General features: G+C 43.9%; 1 protein-coding gene across 1 annotated transcript in view; it reads right to left on the bottom strand.

The window, feature by feature from the left end:
* LOC132407471 (protein Niban 2-like) overlaps positions 1 to 22,040 on the bottom strand; it is a 248,893-nt gene that overhangs the window by 5,061 nt on the left and 221,792 nt on the right. Inside the window, exons 12-13 of the mRNA XM_059994058.1 lie at positions 12,424 to 12,531; positions 7,248 to 7,359 (exon numbers count right to left, since the gene is read on the bottom strand). Coding sequence (XP_059850041.1) covers positions 7,248 to 7,359; positions 12,424 to 12,531 — 220 coding nt within the window. The remainder of the gene's footprint in view (positions 1 to 7,247; positions 7,360 to 12,423; positions 12,532 to 22,040) is intronic.

The following is a 22,040-nucleotide window of genomic DNA, read 5'->3' as shown; positions in this document are numbered from 1 at the left end:
TTGCCATCTTTCTCTGGTGCTCCCCTCTCCCTTTCTTTCTCCCTAGGCATCCCATCCCATGATCCTCTCCCTTCTCCAGCTGTGTATCCCTTTTGCCAATCAACTTTCCAGCTCTTAGCTTTATCCCTCCCCCTCCTGTCTTCTCCTATCTTTTGGGATCTCCCTCACCCCCTCTCACTTTTAAATCTCTTACTATCTCTTCTTTCAGTTAGTCCTGACGAAAGGTCTCAGCCCGAAATGTCGACCGTACTTCTTCCTTTCGATGCTGCCTGGCGCTGTGGATGATGGAATAGATGGCTTTGTTGCCAAATTTGCAGATGATACAAAGATTGTTTTACGGGCAGGTAGCATTGAGGAAACAGGTAGGCTGCAGAAGGACTTAGACAGATTAGGAGAATGGGCAAGAAAGTGGCAAATTAAATACAATGTTGGAAAATACATGGTCATGCACTTTGGTAGAAGAACTACATGTGTAGACTACCTTCTAAATGGTGAGAAAATCCAAAAATCTAAGATGCAAAGAGACTTGGGAGTCCTTGTGCAGAACACCTTGAAGGTTAACTTGCAGGTTGAGTTGGTGGTGAGGAAGGCAAATGCAATGTTAGCATTCATTTCAAGAGGTCTAGAATACAAGAGCAGTGATGTGATGCTGAGGCTTTACAATACCTTGGTGAGACCTCACTCTAAACAGATTTGGGCACCTTACCTAAGAAAAGTTGGGCTGGCATTGGAGAGGATTCAGAGGAGGTTGTCAAGAGGATCCCGGGAATGAAAAGTTTATCATATGAGGAACATTTGACGGCTCTGGTCCTATATGTGCTCGAATTTAGAAGCATGGGGAGGGGGGGGGGAGGGAATCTCAATGAAACCTTTGGAATATTGAAAGGCCTTGACAGAGTAGATATGGAAAGAATGCTTCCCATGGTGGGTGACTCTAGGACAAGAGGGCACAGCTTCAGGATAGAGGGATGTCCATTAAAAATGAGAGATACTGGTAAATTTCTTTTGCCAGAGGGTGGTGAATTTGTGGAATTTGTTACCACAGGCAGCTATGGAGGCCAGGTTCTTCTTTTATTTCCAGCAGTTTAGACGTATCTAGGCATATTACTGCCCTCTGCAGGATGTATAAATTAATTACAGAAATTCAAGAAACTCAAATATAAACTTGTCGCACATAGAAACAGAATAATAAGCTCTTCAATCAGATGGTGGTTTTCTTGGTGGCCAAACAAAGATTTAATAAAAAAACAAAATACATTTAAGTCAAACAGCCTCTTGAACAATATGCTTCTTCTAATTTTATGTTGATTACAACTCAGCAAAACATGCTGAACTGCCTCTAGACTACCAGTCACATAATCCAATAGGATGTTTTCCTATTATCTTTAAGTAATAGATTAGCCCACAATGCCCCAACCTAAGTCTTGTTAATATCACCATATCTCTATGATTTAAAGAGTAACAGTCTGAGACTTTTTTAACTAGTGGGTGTCTAGAAAAGAAATGCCTTCCCTTTAATTTATTTTTCCAATCCTCCTGCCACTTCCTTTTAGAAGGCTGGGGAGTGGAGCTGAGGAGGGGAGAAATGGATTGGCCATGATTGAATGGCAGAGCAGACTCAATGGGCCAAATGACCTAATTCTCTTACTATGTTTTATGGTGCTGTGATGCCTGCACCAAACATAGCATTTAGTCTGATGGCCAGAAAGCTCAATTTTGGTTTCAGCAGAGCATAGAACCTTCTTCCAGCTGACTTCAGAGTTCCTACACGCCTGCTGGCAAACTCTAGCCAAGATTTTGTGTGTTTTTTTCAACAGTGGCTTTCCCTTTGCCACTCTCCCATAACTGCAACTGGTGAAATGCTTGGGCCACAATTGTATGCTTCCATCTCAGCCACTGAAGCTTCTAACTCCTCCAGAGTTGTCATAGGTCTCTTGGTGGCCTCCCTCATTGGTCCCCTTCTTGCTCGGTCATTCTGTTTTTGAGGAAGGCCTGCTTTTGGCCATATTCTTTCCATTTCTTGATGATTGACTGAACTGTATTCCAAGGGATATTTTGTGACTTGTGCTTTTCATTAACCTTATCATGGAGTTGTTTGCAGTGCTCTTTTGTCTTCATGTAGTTTTGTCAGGATACTTCTAGATACAGCTGTATTTTTACTACAATCATTGAAACACTTGACTGTACACTAGTGGTTTCAATGTAATTAATTATATGACTTCTAAAACTAATTGGCTGCACCAATGATAATTTTATGTGTCATACTAAAGGGGGTGAATACTTATGCAATTAATTATTTTGTGTTTTATATTTGTAATTAATTTAGGTCACCTTGTAGAGATCTGTTTTCACCTTGACACAAAAGAGTCTTTTTCTGTTGATCGGTGTCAAAAAAATCCAAATTAAATCCACTCACAAACAAGAGAAAATCTGCAGATGCTGGAAATCTGAACAACACACATAAAATGCTGGAGGAACTCAGCAGACCAGGCAGTATCTACAAAAAGATGTTTCAGGCCTGCCAAAGGGTCTTGGCCTGAAACGTCAACTGTACTCTTTACCTAGATGCTACCTGGTCTACTGAGCTCCTCGAGCATTTTGTGTGAATTAAATCCACTGTGATTTAATGTTGTAAAACAATAAAACATGAAAACTTCTGGGGGGGGGCAATGTATGCACTGCAAACAAGCTGACAGAATCAAAGACTTGGACAGCATAGAAACAGGTGCTTTTAGCACACCTCATTATTGTAAATTGTAGTATCTATTTACACTAATTCCATCAGGTTCATAACACTCTATACCTATGTGTAGGGTGGGGTGGTTCTGTTGGTAAAAAAAAAGAGAAATGAAATCATTAGAAAGAGGTGACAAAGGATCAGAAGGTGTAGAATCATTGTCGGTAGAGCTAAGAAATGGCAAGAGTAAAAAGACCCAGATGTGAGTTGTATACAGTCCTCTGAATAGCAGCAAAATGAATTCTACAAATTGCAATGGGAGACAGAAAATGCATGCCCAGAAGGCAATGTTATAACAGTCATGGGGGATTTCAACATGTAGATAGATTGGGAAAATCAGGGAGATGCTGGATCCCAAGAGGGGTAATTTGTAGAATGCCTACAAGATGGCTTTTTAGAGTAGTTTGCAGTTGAGCACACTAAGGGATCAGCTATTCTGGACTGGATGTTGTGCAATGAACCAGGATTGATTGGAGAAATTCATTTAGGGGCCAGTGATCATAGTATGATAGAATGTACCCTGCATTAAGGAGAGCTTGAGGGCGTTCAGAGTCCAGTGGTTTAATCAGCGGTGGAAGTAACGCACAGTGAGGAGGATTCTCACAGGTCAGCAAGAGCAGCTCAAAGAGGAGTAAATAAAGGTATAAAGGGGACAAGCAGAGTGCCCATCGTTGGGAGTGAGTGGGAGTGTCAGGGTTTGTGTGGCCATTGTGTGTTCTTCATGCAGGATGTTGAAGTCTTGGGAGACCCAGATTCTCCTGGGGAACTATATCTGTGCTAAGTGCATCCAGCTGAAGCTGCTTGAAAACTTCATTAGGGATCTGGAATAGCAGCTGGAAGACCTTTGGCTTGTACAGGAGAGTGAGAAGATCATTAATCAGGAGGCGGGTGGCTGGGAGATTGTCAAAAGAAATGGGAAGCTAAGCAGGCTGCTAGCACAGAGTACCCCTGTGGCCATTTCCCTCAACAGTAAGTATACCCTTTTGGATACTGTTGTGGGGGGATAACCTCCCAGGGGAATGCCACAGAGACCATGTTATTGACACTGACTATGGGTCCGTGGTGCAAAAAGTAAAGAGGGAGACGAGGAGAGCGGTAGTGATAGGGGACTCAATAGTCAGAGGAACAGAAAAGAGATTTGGTGGACATGAAGGAGACTCTAGCCTCCCAGGTGCCAGGGTCAAGGATGGCTCGGATTGCATCCACAGCATTTTGGAGGGGAAAGAAAGCAGCCAGATGTTCTGGTATACGGTATATTGCTACAGATTACATCGGAAGGAAAGCAATGAAGCCCTGAAGAGAGAATTTAGAGAGGTAGGCAGAAAACTGACAAGCAGGACCTCCAGGGTAGTAAATTCTGGATTGCTGTCTATGTCATGTGCCAGTGAGGGTAGAAACAGGATGATTTGGCAGATAAATGCGCAGCTGAGAAACTGGTTCAGGGGACAGTGTGTAGGATTAAAAGGATCCTTTTCTGGTTGGCTGTCAGTGACGGGTGTTGTTCCGCAGAGGTGTGTGTTGGGACTACTTTTTTATGCTGTGTATCAATGATTTAGATGATTGAATAGATGGCTTTGTTGGCAAATTTGCAGATGATACAAAGATTGGTGGACAGGCAAGTAGTGTTGAGGAAAAGGGTAGGCTGCAGAAGGACTTAAGACAGATTAGGAGAATAGGCAAGAAAGTGGCAAATTAAATACAATATTGGAAAATGCATGGTCCTGCTCTTCGGTGGAAGAAATAAGTGTGCAGACTATTTTCTAAATGGGGAGAAAATCCTAAAATCTGAGATGCAAAGGAAACTTGGGAGTCCTTGTGCAGAACACCCTAAATTTGCAGGTTGAGTTGGTGGTGAGGAAGGCAAATGTAATGTTAGTATTCATTTCAAGAGGTCTAGAAAACAAGAGCATGGATATGATGCTGAAGCTTTATAAGGCATTGGTGAGGCAAGGTATTGTGAACAGTGCTGGGCTCCTCATCTAAGAAAAGATGTGCTGGCATTGGAGAGGGGTCAGAGGAGGTTGACAAAGATGATTCAAGGAATGAAAGGATTATCATACAAGGAACTGTATTTCAGTGGGTCTGTACTCACTGAAATTTAGAAAGTTGAGATGGGATCTCATTGAAACCTTTAGAACATTGAAAGGCTTAGACAGAGTAGATGTGGAAAGGATGTTTCCCATGGTGGGGTAGTCTAGGACAAGAAGGCACAGCCTTAGGATTGAGGGGTGTCCATTTAAAACAGAGATGTGGAGGAAATTCTGTAGCCAGAGGGTGGTGAATTTGTAATTTGTTACCATAGGCAGCTGTGGAGGCCAGGTCATTGGGTGTATTTAAGGCAGAGCTTGATAGGTCCTTGATTGTCCACATCATCAAAGGTTATGGGGAGAAGGCCGGGGAGTGGGGCTGAGGAGGGGAAAAAAAAGGATCTGCCATGATTGAATGGTGGAGCAGACACAATGGGCCAAATGGCCTAATTCTGCTCCTATGTCTTATGGTCTTATTGAGACTTGGTAACTGCAGAAGAGATATCAATATGGTGTTTTGCCTCCTGGGTGTCATGATCAATATTGTCTTGAGCAGATGCAGAACATTTTTAAGGGGAAGGGTGAACATCCAGAGGTCACCATACACAACAAGTGGTGTAGATAGTAAAGGGGATAAGGTCCTGTGCAATGAGTACAGGGTGGTAGGAAGGTTTAAAAAGTAGGAATTCAAGGGTACTAACATCCAGATTATCCCTAGGGGCCATGTGCCAGTGAGGACAGGAATTCAAATACTGGGATGTGAAACACTGATATAGAGGCCTTAAAGCACCTTAAGGGGGATCAATCTCCAGGGTGCTTGACTGAGTACTTGACTGTGGGAAACTAGGGAAGAACTGCAGAGGCCCTTCCAGAGATATTTGCTTTTTTTCCAGATAAGGTGAAGTTTCTAGGACTGTGAATGGGTAACTACTTATGATTATTTTAGAAGGGTAGCAAAGAAAAGCCAGGGAAGTACAGGCCAGTGAGTCTACTAACAGTGGTGGGTAATTTACTGGAAGTGATTCTGAAGGATATCATTTAGACAGGCAAGGTCTGATAGGGACTACTTTGCATACAATAGACAATAGGTGCAGAAGTAGACCATTCGGCCCCTCGAGTCTGCACCACCATTCTGAGTTCATGGCTGATCATTCACTATCAATACCCAGTCCCTACCTTGTCCCCATATCCCTTGATTCCCCTATCCATCAGATATCTATCTAGCTCCTTCTTGAAAGCATCCAGAGAATTTGCCTCCACCGTCTTCCGAGGCAGTGCATTCCACACCTCCACAACTCTCTGGACGAAGAAGTTCTTCCTCAACTCTGTTTTAAATAACTGACCTCTTATTCTCAATCCATACGACAAATCTCTGAATTTTTGAAATGGTAACGAAGAAAGTAGATGAGAGTAGGGCAGTGGATGTTGCCTATTACGGACTCCAGCAAAGCCTTTTGACAAGATCCTGCATGGCAGGCTTTTCTGTAATGTTACAATGTATGGGATCCTGGGAGAATAGCTAACTGGAATCAGAATTGGGTTGATAACAGGAAATGGAGGATGATGGTGGAAAGTTGTTTCTCTAAGCAATGTGCCGCCAGGACCTTTGGTGTTACTTATATAAACAATTTGAATGAACAACTGCAGGTCAATCTGTCAATGACACTAGAATAGTCAGTGAAGGTCATCAAAAACTACAGGAGATGTTGATCAGATATGTAAGCTGAGGACTAGTATATGGTCTTCAATGCAAATAAGCACAAAGTGTTGGAGTTTGGGAGGTCAAGCTAGTGTACAAGACTTTCACAGTAAATGGCTGGACCTTGGGGATTACTGTTTGTCTATATTGCTCTTCATAGACGAAGGAACAACACTGGCTATGTTCCATTCTTCTGGGGCTAAGCTTGTGGTTAGAGAGGATCCAAAGATCTCTGTAAATGCAACACTAATCTCTCTCACCTCTGAATAAACTGGGATAATATGATCAGACTCTGTGCATTCATTCATTTTAGTATTAGCGGCCCTTATAACCAACACCTTCTTGATCTCAATATGCCCTAGATTATTAGTGTAATCCACACTGATTTGACTATTTTCCACATCATTTTCTTTGGTGAAAACTAATGCAAAGTACTTTCTTTTAGTATCTTGCCACATCTGCTGGCTCTAGGCATAAATTCCCTCCTTCATTCTTGAGTGGTGCTCATCTCTCCCAATTGCCCTTTTTTAAATGTAATCCTACTCGTCAAGGACATTTTATAGTCCCTTTAGGCCCTTCTAATTCCTTAGTTGAGATCTTACCTGCTTTCTTTATTTTGTATGGCTGTGCAGAAATTTAATTTTGAAGATAAATGAACTGTGAAGAGCAATGATCAAGGTACAAAAAGACGCTGATTACTGATGTTTCCAAACAAAATTCATTTAGTGTACACAGGACTCTAGGTTCCAAAAGGACAAATTATATTTTAAAAAATAAATCTTACCCTGCATTATATCTTTGGAGACAGACTGGAGCACCACTTCCTCAAAAATATTATCAACCAGGATAAACTTGGAAAAATCTTCAAAGATGAATTCCTGAAATTTAGGTAGAGCCTGTAAGAAAGAAAGAATCATTGTAGATAGGAGATATACAGCTCCTGGTTTGAATTTGGTATGTTTTGTCACATAAAGATGCATCAATGGAACTGGATATTGCCAGACACAAGCTCCTGGACTTCTTCCAGCAGAACCTTCTATGTGGTTTTTCACTGGGAGGCTGGCACCCAGGCTCATCAATATGGCATAGCACATCTGCAAGTGACCAGCCTCACTTCCAAAGAGGCCTTGACTGTCTTCTAGCTCACCTGCTGTTCAAGCTGATGCTGAAATTAAATCTGTGAATCATAGTAATTTTGACATAGGAGGGCGGCATTTTGGCTTCATATTCTTGTTGGGAAAAGGCAGAATTGAGGTTAATCCCACTCTCTAGCTTTTGGCTGATAATCTTTGTGGCGACCCACTTCCCAGCGCACTCGAACCGGCTCACAAAGCAGCGCGCGCTGGCATTGAGGCAGGTCCCAAAGAGGGTGCCAAGCCTGCTCACCAGCAAGGGGAAAAGCCCGCACACGGGACGGGACTGTGAATACTCGCCCCCTACAGCATTCCCACCTGGGGAGGGCAGGATCAGGAAGGCTTTAAAACGAGGCAGCGAAGTTTGAATAAACCTCTTTTGTAACTGCAGCTCAGCAACTCTGTGTCATTATTGCAGCGCTGCGTGTAGCACACCACTACAATTGGTGACCCCGACGGCCCAAACGATATTTGGACTGGAGATGAACAATGTCGCATCTGTTTATGCAGTTTCATTAAAACTGCCAAGCGTCTGGACGTGACAACCTCACCTACGGTTCCAGCAGGCAGAAGCCCAATTCCACATTCCGCAGATAACCTCGGATGCCACACGTTACTACTATGTGATGAGCTCCCTCGACCAGGAGACAGCTGCCCAGGTTGAGGAGTCCATACAATCGCCCCCAGTGGACGGCAAATACACAGAATTCAAAGCTTTGCTCATAAGGACTTTCGGACTCTCACGGCGCGAGCGAGCTGCCTGCTTACTGCACCTGGATGGTTCGGGGGACAGGCCAGCATTGGTTCTGATGAATGAGATGCTGTCCCTGGCCGGAGGTCACAATCCCTGCCTCATGTTTGAGCAGGCATTCCTGGAGCAGCTGCCCGAGGACATACGCCTGCTGCTGTCCGACACGGATTTCAGCAACCCCCGGAAGGTGGCGGCCCGGGCGGACGAGCTGTGGAAAGCCAAGAAGGAGAGTGGGGCGTCCGTCGCACAGATCACCAGGCCACGCTCCCAGCAGCAAACCAGACCAGGCCCGGCCGCAGAGCCCATTAACTCCAGAGGCAGGGGTGAGGAGACCAAAGAACAATGCTGCTTCTACCACCAGCGGTGGGGCGCAGAAGCCCGCCGCTGTAGCCCGCCCTGCAAGTTCCCGGGAAACGCCAGGGCCAGCCGCCGCTGATGGCTATGGCGGCTGGCCATTGGGATAGCCTCCTGTATGTCTGGGACAAGTAGTCAGGACGCCACTTTTTGGTCGACACCGGAGCCGAGATCAGTGTCTTACCTCCGACGAGTTACGACACCCATAACAGAGAACCGGGTCCCACCCTGATGGCTGGAAATGGCAGCACAGTAAGGACCTATGGCACCTGAGGGGTGCGGCTACAGTTTGGCTCCAGCCGGTTCACGTGGGACTTCACACTAGCCACCGTAGCCCAACCGCTCCTGGGAGCGGATTTTTTGCGAGTTCACAGCCTACTGGTCGACCTGCCCAGGAAGAGACTGGTCCACGCCGAGACCTTTCAAACGTTCTCCCTGGGTGAAGCCCAGTTGCCGGCCCCTCACCTAGACTCCATCACACTGTCCGACAACGACTTCACCAGAGTCCTGGCGGATTTCCCATCGGTTCTCGCACTGCAGTTCACGGCAGCCATGCCCAGACACAGCGTACAGCACCACATCCTGACACAAGGACCACCCCTCCACGCCCGTGCTCGAAGGCTTCCCCCGGACAAGCTTCGGCTGGCAAAGGAGGAGTTCAAGAGGATGGAGGAATTGGGGATCATACGGTGGTCCGACAGCCTATGGGCCTCCCCCCCTGCACATGGTGCCCAAAGCAACAGGGGGCTGGAGACCATGTGGCAACTACCGCAGGCTGAACGAGGCTACAACACCGGACCGCTACCCTGTGCCGCACATTCAGGACTTTGCAGCAAACCTGCATGGCACACGGATCTCCTCCAAGGTAGACCTCATCCGAGGATACCATCAAATCCCGATGCATCCAGACGACGTCCCCAAAATGGCACTCATCACCCCTTTCAGCCTTTTCGAGTTCCTCCGCATGCCGTTCAGCCTAAAGAATGCCGCACAGATGTTTCAGTGGTTAATGGACGCGGTGGGACGGGACCTGGACTTCGCTTTCATCTATTTGGACGACATCCTCATAGCCAGCAGCAGTCGTCAGGAGCATCTGTCCCACCTCCGTCAACTCTACGCCCGACTGAGTGAATACGGCCTGACAATCAACTCGGATAAATGCCAGTTCAGGCTCGACACCATCGACTTTCTGGGCAACAGGACTACTAAAGACTACTAAACCCCTCTGCCCGCCAAGGTAGACACGGTCTGCCATTTCCCCCGACCCAACACAACCAAAGGCCTTCAGGAATTCGTGGGTATGGTGAATTTCTACCACCGCTTCCTCCCTTCAGCTGCCCAAATCATGCGCCCCCTGTTCACCTTGATGTCAGGTAAGGGCAAGGACAAGGACATTACCTGGGACGCCGCTTTCATTAAAACCAAAGAAGCCTTGGCAAACGCCACGATGCTAGAGCACCCCAGAACGGACGTCCCTACCGCCCTCACAGTGGACACATCCAACACGGCAGTCGGTGGAATGCTGGAACAACTCATCGAGGGTCGCTGGCAACCCCTGGCGTTTTTCAGCAAACACCTACGACCACCCGAGCTCAAATGCAGAGCTTTTGACCGGGAACTGTTGGCGCTATACCTGGCAATCTGGCATTTCAGGTACTTCTTAGAAGGTAGGCCCTTCACCGCGTTCACAGACCACAAACCGCTTACCTTTGTGTTCACGAAAGCATCCGACCCCTGGTCGTCCCGCCAGCAGCGACATCTGTCCTACATCTCCGAATACACGACGGATGTCCGGCATGTCTCGGGAAAGGACAATGTCGTGGCGGACGCCCTCTCCCGCCCTAACATCCAAGCCCTGTCCCAGGGGGTAGACTATGAAGCACTGGCGGAGGCGCAGCAGGCAGTCGAGGAGGTCCCTAGTTACAGGACTGCAGTCTCCAGTTCAGCTCCCCATTGGCCCAGGTGAGAGGACCCTACTCTGTGACATCACCACCGGCCAAACCCGCCCCAGTGTTCCGGCAGCCTGGCGGCAGTGCATTTTCAACTCCATTCACAACTTAGCGCACCCCTCCATCAGGACAACCGTCCGGATGGTAAGCCAACAGGTTCATTTGGCACAGACTCCGCAAGTAGGTCAGTGAATGGGCCAGAACGTGCATGCACTGCCAAACAGCCAAGGTGCAGCGGCACACCAAAGCTCTGCCACAGCAGTTCCACCCCACCGGCCAGCGTTTCGACCACATTCATGTAGATATCGTGGGCCCCCTGCCAGTGCCGCAAGGAGCGTGGCACCTCCTGACAATCATGGACCAGTTCACGAGGTGGCCAGAGGCGGTCCCGCTCACCGACACCACCTCCGAATCTTGCGCCTGGGCACTGATTGCTACTTGGGTATCTCGCTTTGGTGTACCAGCCCACATTACCTCCGACAGAGGCGCCCAGTTCACCTCCAGCCTATGATCAGCTATAGCCAGCCTTTTGGGGACACAGCTGCACCACACAACTGCCTACCACCCACAGCTGAACGGACTAGTGGAGCGTTTCCACCGTCACCTGAAGTCGGCTCTCATGGCCCACCTCAAAGGGCCTAACTGGGTGGACGAGCTCCCCTGGGTCCTGCTCAGAATCCGCATGGCGCCCAAAGAGGATCTGCACACCTCATCGGCCGAGTTGGTGTACGGCACACCCCTGGTAGTCCCAGGAGAGTTCATACCAGCCCCAAGGGGGCAAGAGGAAGAACCTGCAGCAGTCCTGGGCAGACTACGCGAGAGGCTCAGTAACCTGGCCCCATACCCACTTTGCAGCATGGGCAGAACCCGACCTGCGTACCCAAAGACCTGCAAAACTGTAAGTTTGTTTTTGTACGACAGGGCGGACATCGGGCACCGCTACAGCGGCCCTAAGAGGGGCCGTTTACGATGATCAGAAACAACGGGTCCACATTCGTGCTGGTCATTGGGGGGAAAGAGGAGGTTTTCACGGTGGACCGACTCAAACCGGCCCATGTGGACTTGGTGCAGCCAGTCGAGATTCAGGCACTGCGGCACAGAGGCAGACCTCCCAAACAGAGTTCGACCCAGACTGTGGACATTGGGGGGTGTTTCGCCGGTTCTGGGGGGGGGGGGGGGGGTTATGTGGCGACCCACTTTCCAATGCACTCGAACCGGCTCACAAAGCGGCGCGCGCCGGTATTGAGGCAGGTCCCAAAGAGGGCGCCAAGCCTGCTTCACCAGCAAGGGGAAAAGCCCGCAAGCGGGACAGGACTGTGAATACGCGCCCCCTACAGCATTCCCGCCCGGGGAGGGTGGGATCAGGAAGGCTTTAAAGCAAGGCCGCGAAGTTTGAATAAACCTCTTTTGTAACTGCAGCTCACCGACTCCGTGTCGTTACTGCAACGCTGCGTATAGCACACCGCTACATCTTGTTGTTTACAATCAAGAGCACAGCCAGGGAAATTTAAATGTGGTGATTGTTTACTCTCCCTCCATCCCATAAGGTTATAAGCTTCAGCTACACACAACTTGACCAGTGGGAATTTTTTCCTTCAGTAAGTTCCTCTTGAGTACTTCTAACAATGAACTTTTACTGATGAAGATAACTCTTGCTTCTCATGACTTTATACGCATAACTTACATCTTCCCTCAGCTTCCCCTGTTCCAAGGTTTTATTTCAGCTTTTGAAAGACTTTAGTGCAGATGTTGTTCAAACAATTATAGACTTACTGTGTTGACAGAGGCAGAGAGGTTCTTCAGCAGGTAAGGAACAGTGATCTGGAGTAATGCTTCTCGGAAAAACTTCTTTCTGATACTGCTGCTGTCATAGTCATATTTCTTGGGAAAAAAAGAAGTTGGAATGAAAATGTCATTAGGGCTTGAAAGACTGCAAATATGCAAAATAAAATTACAGTACTTCAGCTAAGCTCTTGAATACTGCATAACAGTTTTCTGTGGAATTCTGAAATACTGTAGACGAGGTAAACACTCAGATCAGGCAGCATCTGTTGAGAGAGAAGTGGTAAACAGTTCAAGTGTGTTTCAAAAGATCTAGGAAAGACAGAAAATAAATTAGTTTTCAGTAACAGAAAAGGCAGAAGAGGGTGAGTAGAAAGGGAACACCTCTGAAAGGGCGATACCAAATGCTTTAATGTGGTAAGTTATGTAGCAGCTTCTTTGTGAACACACTGTTAATAGCAAAGGTATGGGGATGGATCAGCAGATCAGTCTATGTAAAACAAAACAAAAATATGAGGCAAAATGATAACGGGTAGAAGTGGCCAGTTGTGCTACAGATAGAAAGAATGGACTACTTAAAGCCTTCCACTTATTTTTCAGATTTCCAGAATGTAGGCTATTACCCATCAGAATCTTGAGCATTTCTCTCATTCTTCTAAATTTGTGAGAACAAAAGCCCATGCTGACTATCCCAAATAAGTCTATGCTTTTCCAAATACAAGTAAATCTTATCCCAAAGAATTTTCTCCAATATTTCCCCACCGCTGATGTAAGGCTCACCAAGATATAATTTTGCAAGATACCAAAGAGGCACAATAGAAGCATTTGCACAGAACAGTTACATGGCCATACAGAGAACGGTGGGATATGGATCATCTGCAGACAGATAGGTTTAGTCCAATTTGACATCATGGACAGCACAAACATTGTCAGCTGAAGAGCCTGTTCCTATGCTGCACTGTTCTATGCTCTATGTCCCAGCTGCCCTTCCTAAATAAAGGAACAATATTGGCTTTTCACACCAATTTTTTTGGCAACTTGCCTTGGCTAAAGAGGCTAAAAAAATCTCTGTCAAGGTCCCAGCAATCCCCTCCTTTGCTTCTCCCAATATCTTGGCATAGATACCACTAGGCCATGGGGACATAGACCTTTATGTTCTTTAAGACGCCCAACATCACCACTACCACCCTAAATTGCCTCCCCCTAGGATACCAACACATGATATTGTCCATCATATCCACGGTTACTTCTTCAGCAGTTTGAACGGGGCACGACTGCTCAAGCGTGTGGAGGTCAGCCAGTGGGAAGAAGTTAAGAGCGAGCAGAGTTGAAAAGGAGATGGTTATTTCTTCAAAAGTTCGAATGGGGCAAGACTGCGCAACCGTGTGATGGTCAGCCAGTGAGAACAGCGGGAAGAGTTTAAAAAGAAGACAGCTTTACAAAGCGAGCGTTAGAGGAGCGGGTGTTGGAGTAGAGAGAGACAGAGCTTTGGCTCAACGGAGCTTCAGCAATAATGGGTTGAGGAGAGGTAGGTTACCTGTTTAGAATACAGACAGGATGAATGTGTGTGAGGCTGGTTTTCTGTGCTCTGTGTTAGATGTGGGAGGTCCTGGAGACTCTCAGCCTTCTTGACAGCCACACCTGCAACAGGTGCGTCAAGCTGCAGCTCCGCAGCGACTGGGTTAGGGAACTGGAGATGCAGCTCGATGACGCTTGTCTGGTCAGGGAGAGTGAGGAGGTGATAGAGAGGAGCTACAGGCAGGTAGTCACTCCAGGGCTTGGGAAGACAGGTAAGTGGGTAACAGTCAGGAGAGGGAAGGGCAATAAGCAGGTGCTAGACAGTACCCTGGTGGCTGTCCCCTTAACTGTTTGAGTACTGTTGGAGGAGACAGTCTACCGGGGGAAACAACAGAAGTCGCGCCTCTGGCATTAAGTCTGGCCCTGTGGCTCAGAAGGGTAGGGAAAGGAAGAGGGAAAAGGCAGCAGTGATAGCGGACTCTATTTAGGGGGTCAGACAGGCAATTCTGTGGAAGCAGGAAAGAAACACGGATGGTAGCTTGCCTCCCAGGTGCCAGGGTCCGGGATGTTTCTCATTGCATCCATGATATCTTGAAGTTGGAAGGAGAACAGCCAGAGATCGTGGTACATATTAGTACCAACAACATAGGTAGGAAAAGGGAGGAGGTCCTGAAAGCAAACTACAGGGAGTTAGGAAGGAAGTTGAGGGGTTCCGGGATGTCATCATCCAGAATGGCAGCTTGAATCAATATTTTGCCCTGTTAATCCATCAAATATAAGATCTTTCAAAAATATCTGAATTGATAAGGGGGGGGGGCAAGAATGGGGAAAAAGAATGGAGTTTAAAAAATCATCACTGTGGAACCTATGAATGAGAGGGATGCAACGAGCCGCTCTCCTACCCGAACGCTTGGTAGCAAGGCTGACGCTGGGCCTCGCTCAGGTGAAGCGGCAAATATGATAAAAAAAATTCTGGAAGAGATACAGGGATTCCAAAAATAGCAACTAAGTGATATCAAGTCAGAGCACGGCCAAAGTCAATCAAAAAATAGCGGTGGCAGAGACGCGAATTGAGATGGTGGAAGATTGATTGCAAAATGTGGAACGGATACCAAGTAAGACAATAAAAATATTAAATCAACAAGAAAGTAAACCGCTTGACCAGGAGGGAAGATCACGACAGAAAAATATCAGGATATACAATGCTTCAGAAGGAGCGGAGGGTTTGTCTATGATGGAGTTTGTAGGAAAGTTGCTGCAGGATGTGCTGGAGATTCCCTCCACTATGGAGCTTGAAATTGAGAGGGTGCATCATGTATTTGTCCCGAGGCCTACTGGAGCAGAGAAGGTAAGCCACACTCAATAGTAATTAGATTCCTTCAAAACAATACCAAGGTGGAGATTCTACGAAGGGCCTGGGAAAGAAGAGGGTGTTTATGGATGGGAAATTAATATATTTCAATCAAGATTACTCCCCCCACCCCCCCAGTGGTCCTGCAGAAACATAAAGAATACTCTGAAGTAAAGCGAATATTAAAGCAAGGAAAGATTAGATTCTAAACTCCATACCCTGCTAAACTGCGAGTGTTTTATGAAGATGGGACGCAACTGTATCAGACAGCGGAAGAGGCGACTACAGATATGAAGAACAGAGGGTGCCCATCAGCGTGATCAAATCGAGGGAAAGCCTGGTTGAGTAGTTATCCCAATCTGCTTGAGAAATAGTAAGAGAACCGAGAAAGCAGGGGATGGGAGGATGGTGAAAGAAATATATCAGGAAGAGACTAGGAGTTTTTTGAAGACAGCCCTCACCCCCTCCAGAAAAGCCATAAGGTTTGGCTAACTTTAAAAGTGTTGATAAGCTAAATGGAAGCAAAAATAAACTATGCTATACCTATCTCAAGAAATATTTATTATAATGTGGATTTTATATGACTCAATTTTTTTTATTCATTCTTTCACTCCTTTTTTCCCACCTAAATGAGAATATACATATATGGGAGGAATACACATGTAATGGACTTACACTAAGTGTAATTACACTTTTCTGTGTAATGGACATAGGTTTGTTCAATTACTTTTATGGGTACTGCAATGGGGGCTCTCAACTCACAGGTAGGAAGGGATATCCCCCAAGGCTAGACCTTTTCCTCTAGCTCAATCCAGGGTCATCTACTAGAGACCTCAGCCTTGGAGTCACACCTTCGTTGCCTTTTTTAAAATTATTCACATTATTCACGTTTCTTGGTTCTTATTTGTTCAGGGAGTAGATCAATTAAGTTTTATTCTGCTAATTTCAATGATATATTGACAGATAAATACACATGGCTAAGGACAAAGTAAAATTCATTTCTTTTAATGTCAATGAGCTGTTAAATCCAATCAAATGCAGTAAAATTCTACCCAAAATGAAAAAAGAACAAGCCCATGTAGTATATTTACAGGAAACTCACAAGTGATAATGAGCATGGAAAACTAAAGAGAATGGGCTTCATTAATTTGTTTTTCTCCTCATATATATCAGGACATAGGAGAGGAGTTGCTATTCTTATCTCAAGCAAGATAAATTTTGAAAAAAGGTATTCGAAATGGGAGATAAGGAGGGCAGATATATTCTGGTAAGGGGGAATATAGACAGAAATTCAGTTACTCTATTGAATATATACGCACACCCAGGAAGTGATATTAGTTTCTTTCAGAAAACTAATAATATTATGGTAACAGAAACAGAAGTTCTCCTGATATGTGGGAGAGACTTAAATTTATAATTACAACCAAAGTTAGACTCTCCCAATAGAAAAACCTATGAAACAAAATCCTTACATAAGAAAGTTAATACACTTTTTGAGGATGTTGGTCTAATTGATATATGGAGGGACCTTTTCCCCAGCAGAAGGGATTACACTCATTATTCTTCCCCCCATTCTATATGTACAAGAATAGACTATTTCATAACATTTGGAAAAGACAAAGACAAAATAAACACCTGTGGAATTGGGACAATAGATGTAAGTGACCATGTACCTATATATTTATCAGTTGATTTTTACCTATAACCAAAGAATACTATTTGGAAACTAAATTCAAGACTTCTCAAGGATCCCTACTTTAAGGAACAAACTAAAAAAGAAATTGGTCTTTACCTAGTATTCAATGATAATGGAGAGGTTTCACCTCCCATTCTATGGGATTATCTGAAGGCTGTTTTAAGAGGGAAAATTATAGCAATATCTTCATATAACAAAGAAATAAGGAATAAAACATTAGAGGAATTACAAAATAGGCTGAAGGAACTAGAAAAAAACACAACTTGAATTTGGCACAGGATACATTAGAGGAAATTTTAAAAATTAGGAATGAAATTAATAGTTTGGCTACGCAAGAAATCAGGAAAAATTTAATGTTTCTGAAACAGAGACATTATGAAAGTGGATCTAAGTCTATGAAAATACTGGTGTGGAAACTGAAAAAAGATAGCAGAAAATACAATTCATAGAATTAAGGATCCAAGAACAAAAATGTTAAAAAAAAAAGCTAAGTGAAATTCAAGAGGCTTTTGAAGTGTTTTCCAAAACTCTATATTCCAAAGTTCCGGGGGAAGCATAACCCAAATTGACACCTTCCTGAATTCTCTAGAGTTAACCACTTTAAGCGAAGAACAAAATAGAACAATGAGTACTGACATAACTGAAATTGAATTAAAAGCTGCAATTAGTAGGCTTAAATTAAGCAAGTCACCAGGATCAGATGGGTATACGGCAGAGTGGTACAAAGAATTTAAAAATGAGTTAATTCCTGTCTTACTCCCCACATTGAACTGGGCTCTAAAAAAAAGGCACAAATGCCACCCAGCTGGAAGGAAGTGATAATCTCAGCTGTACCGAAAGAAGGCAAGGATAAAATGGAATGTGGGTCATTTACAGCAATATCCGTTCTTAATGTAGATTATAGATTATTTACCTCCATCATGGCCAAATGATTAGAAGAGTATCCATACTGATACATAAAGATCAGACAGGTTTTATTGAACAACGCCAAACACAAGACAATATACGAAGGACACTTCACATTATGGATCATATACAAAAAAATAAAATCAAAGTAATAGTGATAAGTGTTGACACTGAAAAGGCATTTGATTCAGTTAATTGGAATTTTCTTTACAGAGTTTTACACAGATTGGTTTCCATGACACAGTTATTAAAACTATACAGGCACTACATGACAACCCTACTGCTAGGATTAAAATCAATGGATATTTATCGAATACCCTAGAAAGGGGCACGAGACAGGGTTGTGTATAGTCACCGCTACTCTTCACATTATATCTGGAACCATCAGCTCAATACATCAGATAAAATAAAGATATCAGGGGAATAACTATTAAAGGGACAGAGCATAAACTGGCCTGTTACATGGATGACATTTTGATCTATCTAGGGCAACCAACATACTCTTTACCTAAATTGATGCAATCCTTTGAACAATATAGTCAATTATCAGGATACAAGTTCAACATAGATAAAACCCAATTACTTCCATATAAATATAGCCCACCAAGAGAAATTGAAAGTAGATATCCCTGGGCATGGCAAACAGAGTCTTCCAAATATTTAGGCATCATTATGCCAAAAGATATGGCAAAATTATCAGAATGCTATTATCAGCCTATATATAAAAAATTAAGGAAGATATAACAAGATGGAACTTAATTCCCTTTTTTAGTCTCAGTTCAATGACTGAATCTATTAAAATGAATATACTGCCCAGACTATTATATCTCTTTCAGACCCTACCAATAAATTAAAATCAAATTAATGAATGGAAGAAATTGTTATCAAGATATACATGACAAGGTAAAAGGCCTAAAGTTTGTCTCAAAACTTTGCAATTAGCCAAGGAAAAGGGGGTATGGGGCCTACCTTCTCTTAGAGCTTATTATTTTGCAGCACAGTTGAGAGCTGTGATATGTTGGTGCAACCCATCATACGACGCCCAATCAACGCATCATATGACGCTCAATAGAAAAACATCGAGGAGGGGATACTTTCCATCCTCATACAGACAATTTTGGTTGATAACAACCTACAAAGGTACATACAATACTATTGATAACCCATGGGTGAAATGGGCTCTTAAAATATGGAAAACTATTATAAAAGAATATGAACTAGAAGGAGACATTGCAATTCTTAAATGGTGTACATATGACTTGAATTTTACGCCGAATAAACTGGATGCAAGATTTAAAGACTGGACAGCAAAAGGAATAACAGTTCTTTGCAATATAATGAGAAAAGGTACACTGTACAGTTTTGAAATGCTTAAAGAAAAACACTTATTAGAAAAGCAAGACTTTTATCGGTATTTATAGATGCGACAATTAAAAATGTAACCAAGGCAAGTACATGTTTGATAGAGCTATTTAGAGAAGCACATAATTCAGATTAAGGTAGTAGAATCATTTCAAGCATGTATAAATCTTAAAACACATTCGACTTCATACATTAAAACAAAATGGGAGAAGGAAGGAGGGATAATTAGATCTGAGGAAGAATGGACAAAATATGGAGTTATCAATGGAAGTGTAACAGTTCACAGAAATGGAGGGAGTTTGGATGGACAAACTGGATAAGATACTTTATTACACCCGCTCAGAAATCCCATTATGATAGTAAGCTTCCTGTTTGCTGGAGAAATTGTGGAAATCAAAATGCAAACCATTCTCATATTTTCTGGAACTGCCCCTTTATCAAAGACTGCTGGAGTGGGATACACAATGCCCTACAAGACATCTTTAAATGTGAAATACTCTTAGAAATTAAGACCATATAATTTGGGTACCTACATCAGGAATGATTGAAAAGAGATAAATATTTAATGAATATACTGCTGGTGGCTGGTTAAAAGACTCTTCGCAGGAAATGGTTATTACAGGAGTGCCCAACCTTAAATGCATGGATGGAAATTACAATGGACATTTACAAAATGGAGAAGATAAAAACATCTGTCAATCATAAATTGGAACAATTTGATTAATACTGGGAAAAATGGTTTAATTACATAGCACCTCATAGGCCTGATTTTATTCTCACAAATCAATGAATATGTTGTAAAAAAAGTTCACTCCCTACTTGTACATAGTTTTCTCCTTTTGCTTGTTCTTTCTTTCCTCTCTTTTCTATAAGTGTATACCTCAGATAAACATTATGTGGAGATTTGTGCATTATATGTCTATATGATATACATGTACAATATCTGAAATACATCTTATGGAAATGTTTGTTTGATGATGAACTTCAATAAAAAATAATCTTGGGATTACTGCCTGTGCCACGTGATGGTGAGTATAGGATTAGAATGAGGCGGAGGATAGGTGTGTGGCTGAGGAAACGGAGCAGGGAGCAGGGAGCAGGGATTCAGATTTCAGGATCATTGGGACCTCTTCTGGGGCAGGTGTGATCTGTTCAAAAAGGACGGGTTGCACTTGAATCTGAATGGGACCAATATCTTGGCGGGGAGATTTGCAAATGCTATTGGGGAGAGTTTAAACTAGAAATGCTGGGGGGTGGGAACCAAACTGAAGTGATGGAGGCATGGGAGGTTGGCTCACAAATAGAGAAAGCTTGGAGACAGTCTGAAATGGAGGATAGGCAGGTGACAGAGAAGGGACGCACTCAGACCGATGCAAGGAGTATTATGAATAAAGTGGATGAGCTTAAGAGTGTGGATCAGCACTTGGAGCTATGATATTGATATTACAGAGACTTTGATGGTGCAGGGGCAGGAATGGCTACTTCAAGTGCCAGGCTTTAGATGTTTTAGAAAGGACAGGGAGGGAGGCAAAAGAGGTGGGGGAGTGACACTGTTGATCAGAGATAGTGTCATGGCTACAGAAAAGGATGAAGTCATGGAGGGGTTGTCTATGGAATCTCTGTGGATGCAAATTAGGAACAGGAAGGGGTCAATAACTCTATTGGGTATTTTTGTAGACCATCCAATAGTAACAGGGACTTCAAAGAGCAGATAGGGAGACAGATTCTGGAAAAGAGTAATAGTAACAGGGCTGTTGTGGTGGGCAATTTTAATTTCCCAAATATTGATTGGCATTTCCCTAGCGGGAGGGGTTTAGATGAGGGGGGCAGTTTGTTAATTGTGTTCAGGAAGGTTTCTTGACACAATATGTAGATAAGCCTACAAGAGTAGAGGTTGTACTTGATCTGGTATTAGAAAATGAACAGATGTTCTCAAGGAAAAGTACGAAGAAATATGGCAAATGCTCAGGGGACATTTGCATGGGGTTCTGCATAGATACGTTCCAATGAGATGGAAAGGATGGTAGGGTACAGGAACTGTAAAGGCTGATGTAAATTTATTCAAGAAGAAGAGCTTACGAAAGGTTCAAAAAAACTAGGTAATGATAGAGATGTAGAAGATTATAAGGCTAGCAGGAAAGAGTTTAAGAATGAAATTAGGAGAGCCAGAAGGGGCCATGAGAAGGCCTTGACAGACAGGATTAAGGAAAACCCCCAAGGCATTTTACAAGTATGTGAAGACATGAGAGAATAGGACCAATCAAGTGCGAAAGTGGAAAAATGTGTATAGAACTGGAGGAGATGGCAGAGTTACATAATGAATACTTTGCTTCAGTATTCATTATGGAAAGGTATCTTGGCGATCGTAGGAATGACTTGCAGCGGTCTGAAAAGCTTGAGCTTTTTTGACTGACATATTTTCTAACTCTAGAGATGTATATCTTGCCAAAAATCACTATGAGCATTAGTTTCCTCAGATGGTACTGACCAACCCTACTGGATCACGGACTAAGATTGTCAAAAAGTGCAGGCAGATGATGGGACATAATTGCAGCCAGCAGGGTGAGTATCAGTGCATTAGGGATGCAGAATAAAAAGAGTAGCAAATACAGCTCTCAAAGTGTTATATCTCAAAGCTTGGAGTATAAGAAATAAGGTGGATGATCTTGTTCAATATTACAGATTGCCAGTTATGATGTTGTGGCCATCTCTGAATCGTGGCTGAAGGATGGTTGTAGTTGGGAGCTGAATGTCCAAGATTACATGCTGTATCAG

This window comes from Hypanus sabinus, chromosome 18 (genome assembly GCF_030144855.1).
Source record: "Hypanus sabinus isolate sHypSab1 chromosome 18, sHypSab1.hap1, whole genome shotgun sequence".
In the NCBI taxonomy this organism is placed as follows: Eukaryota; Metazoa; Chordata; class Chondrichthyes; order Myliobatiformes; family Dasyatidae; genus Hypanus; species Hypanus sabinus.
The sequence above is the reverse complement of the archived record's forward strand: the minus strand, read 5'-3'. Positions and strand labels throughout refer to the sequence as shown.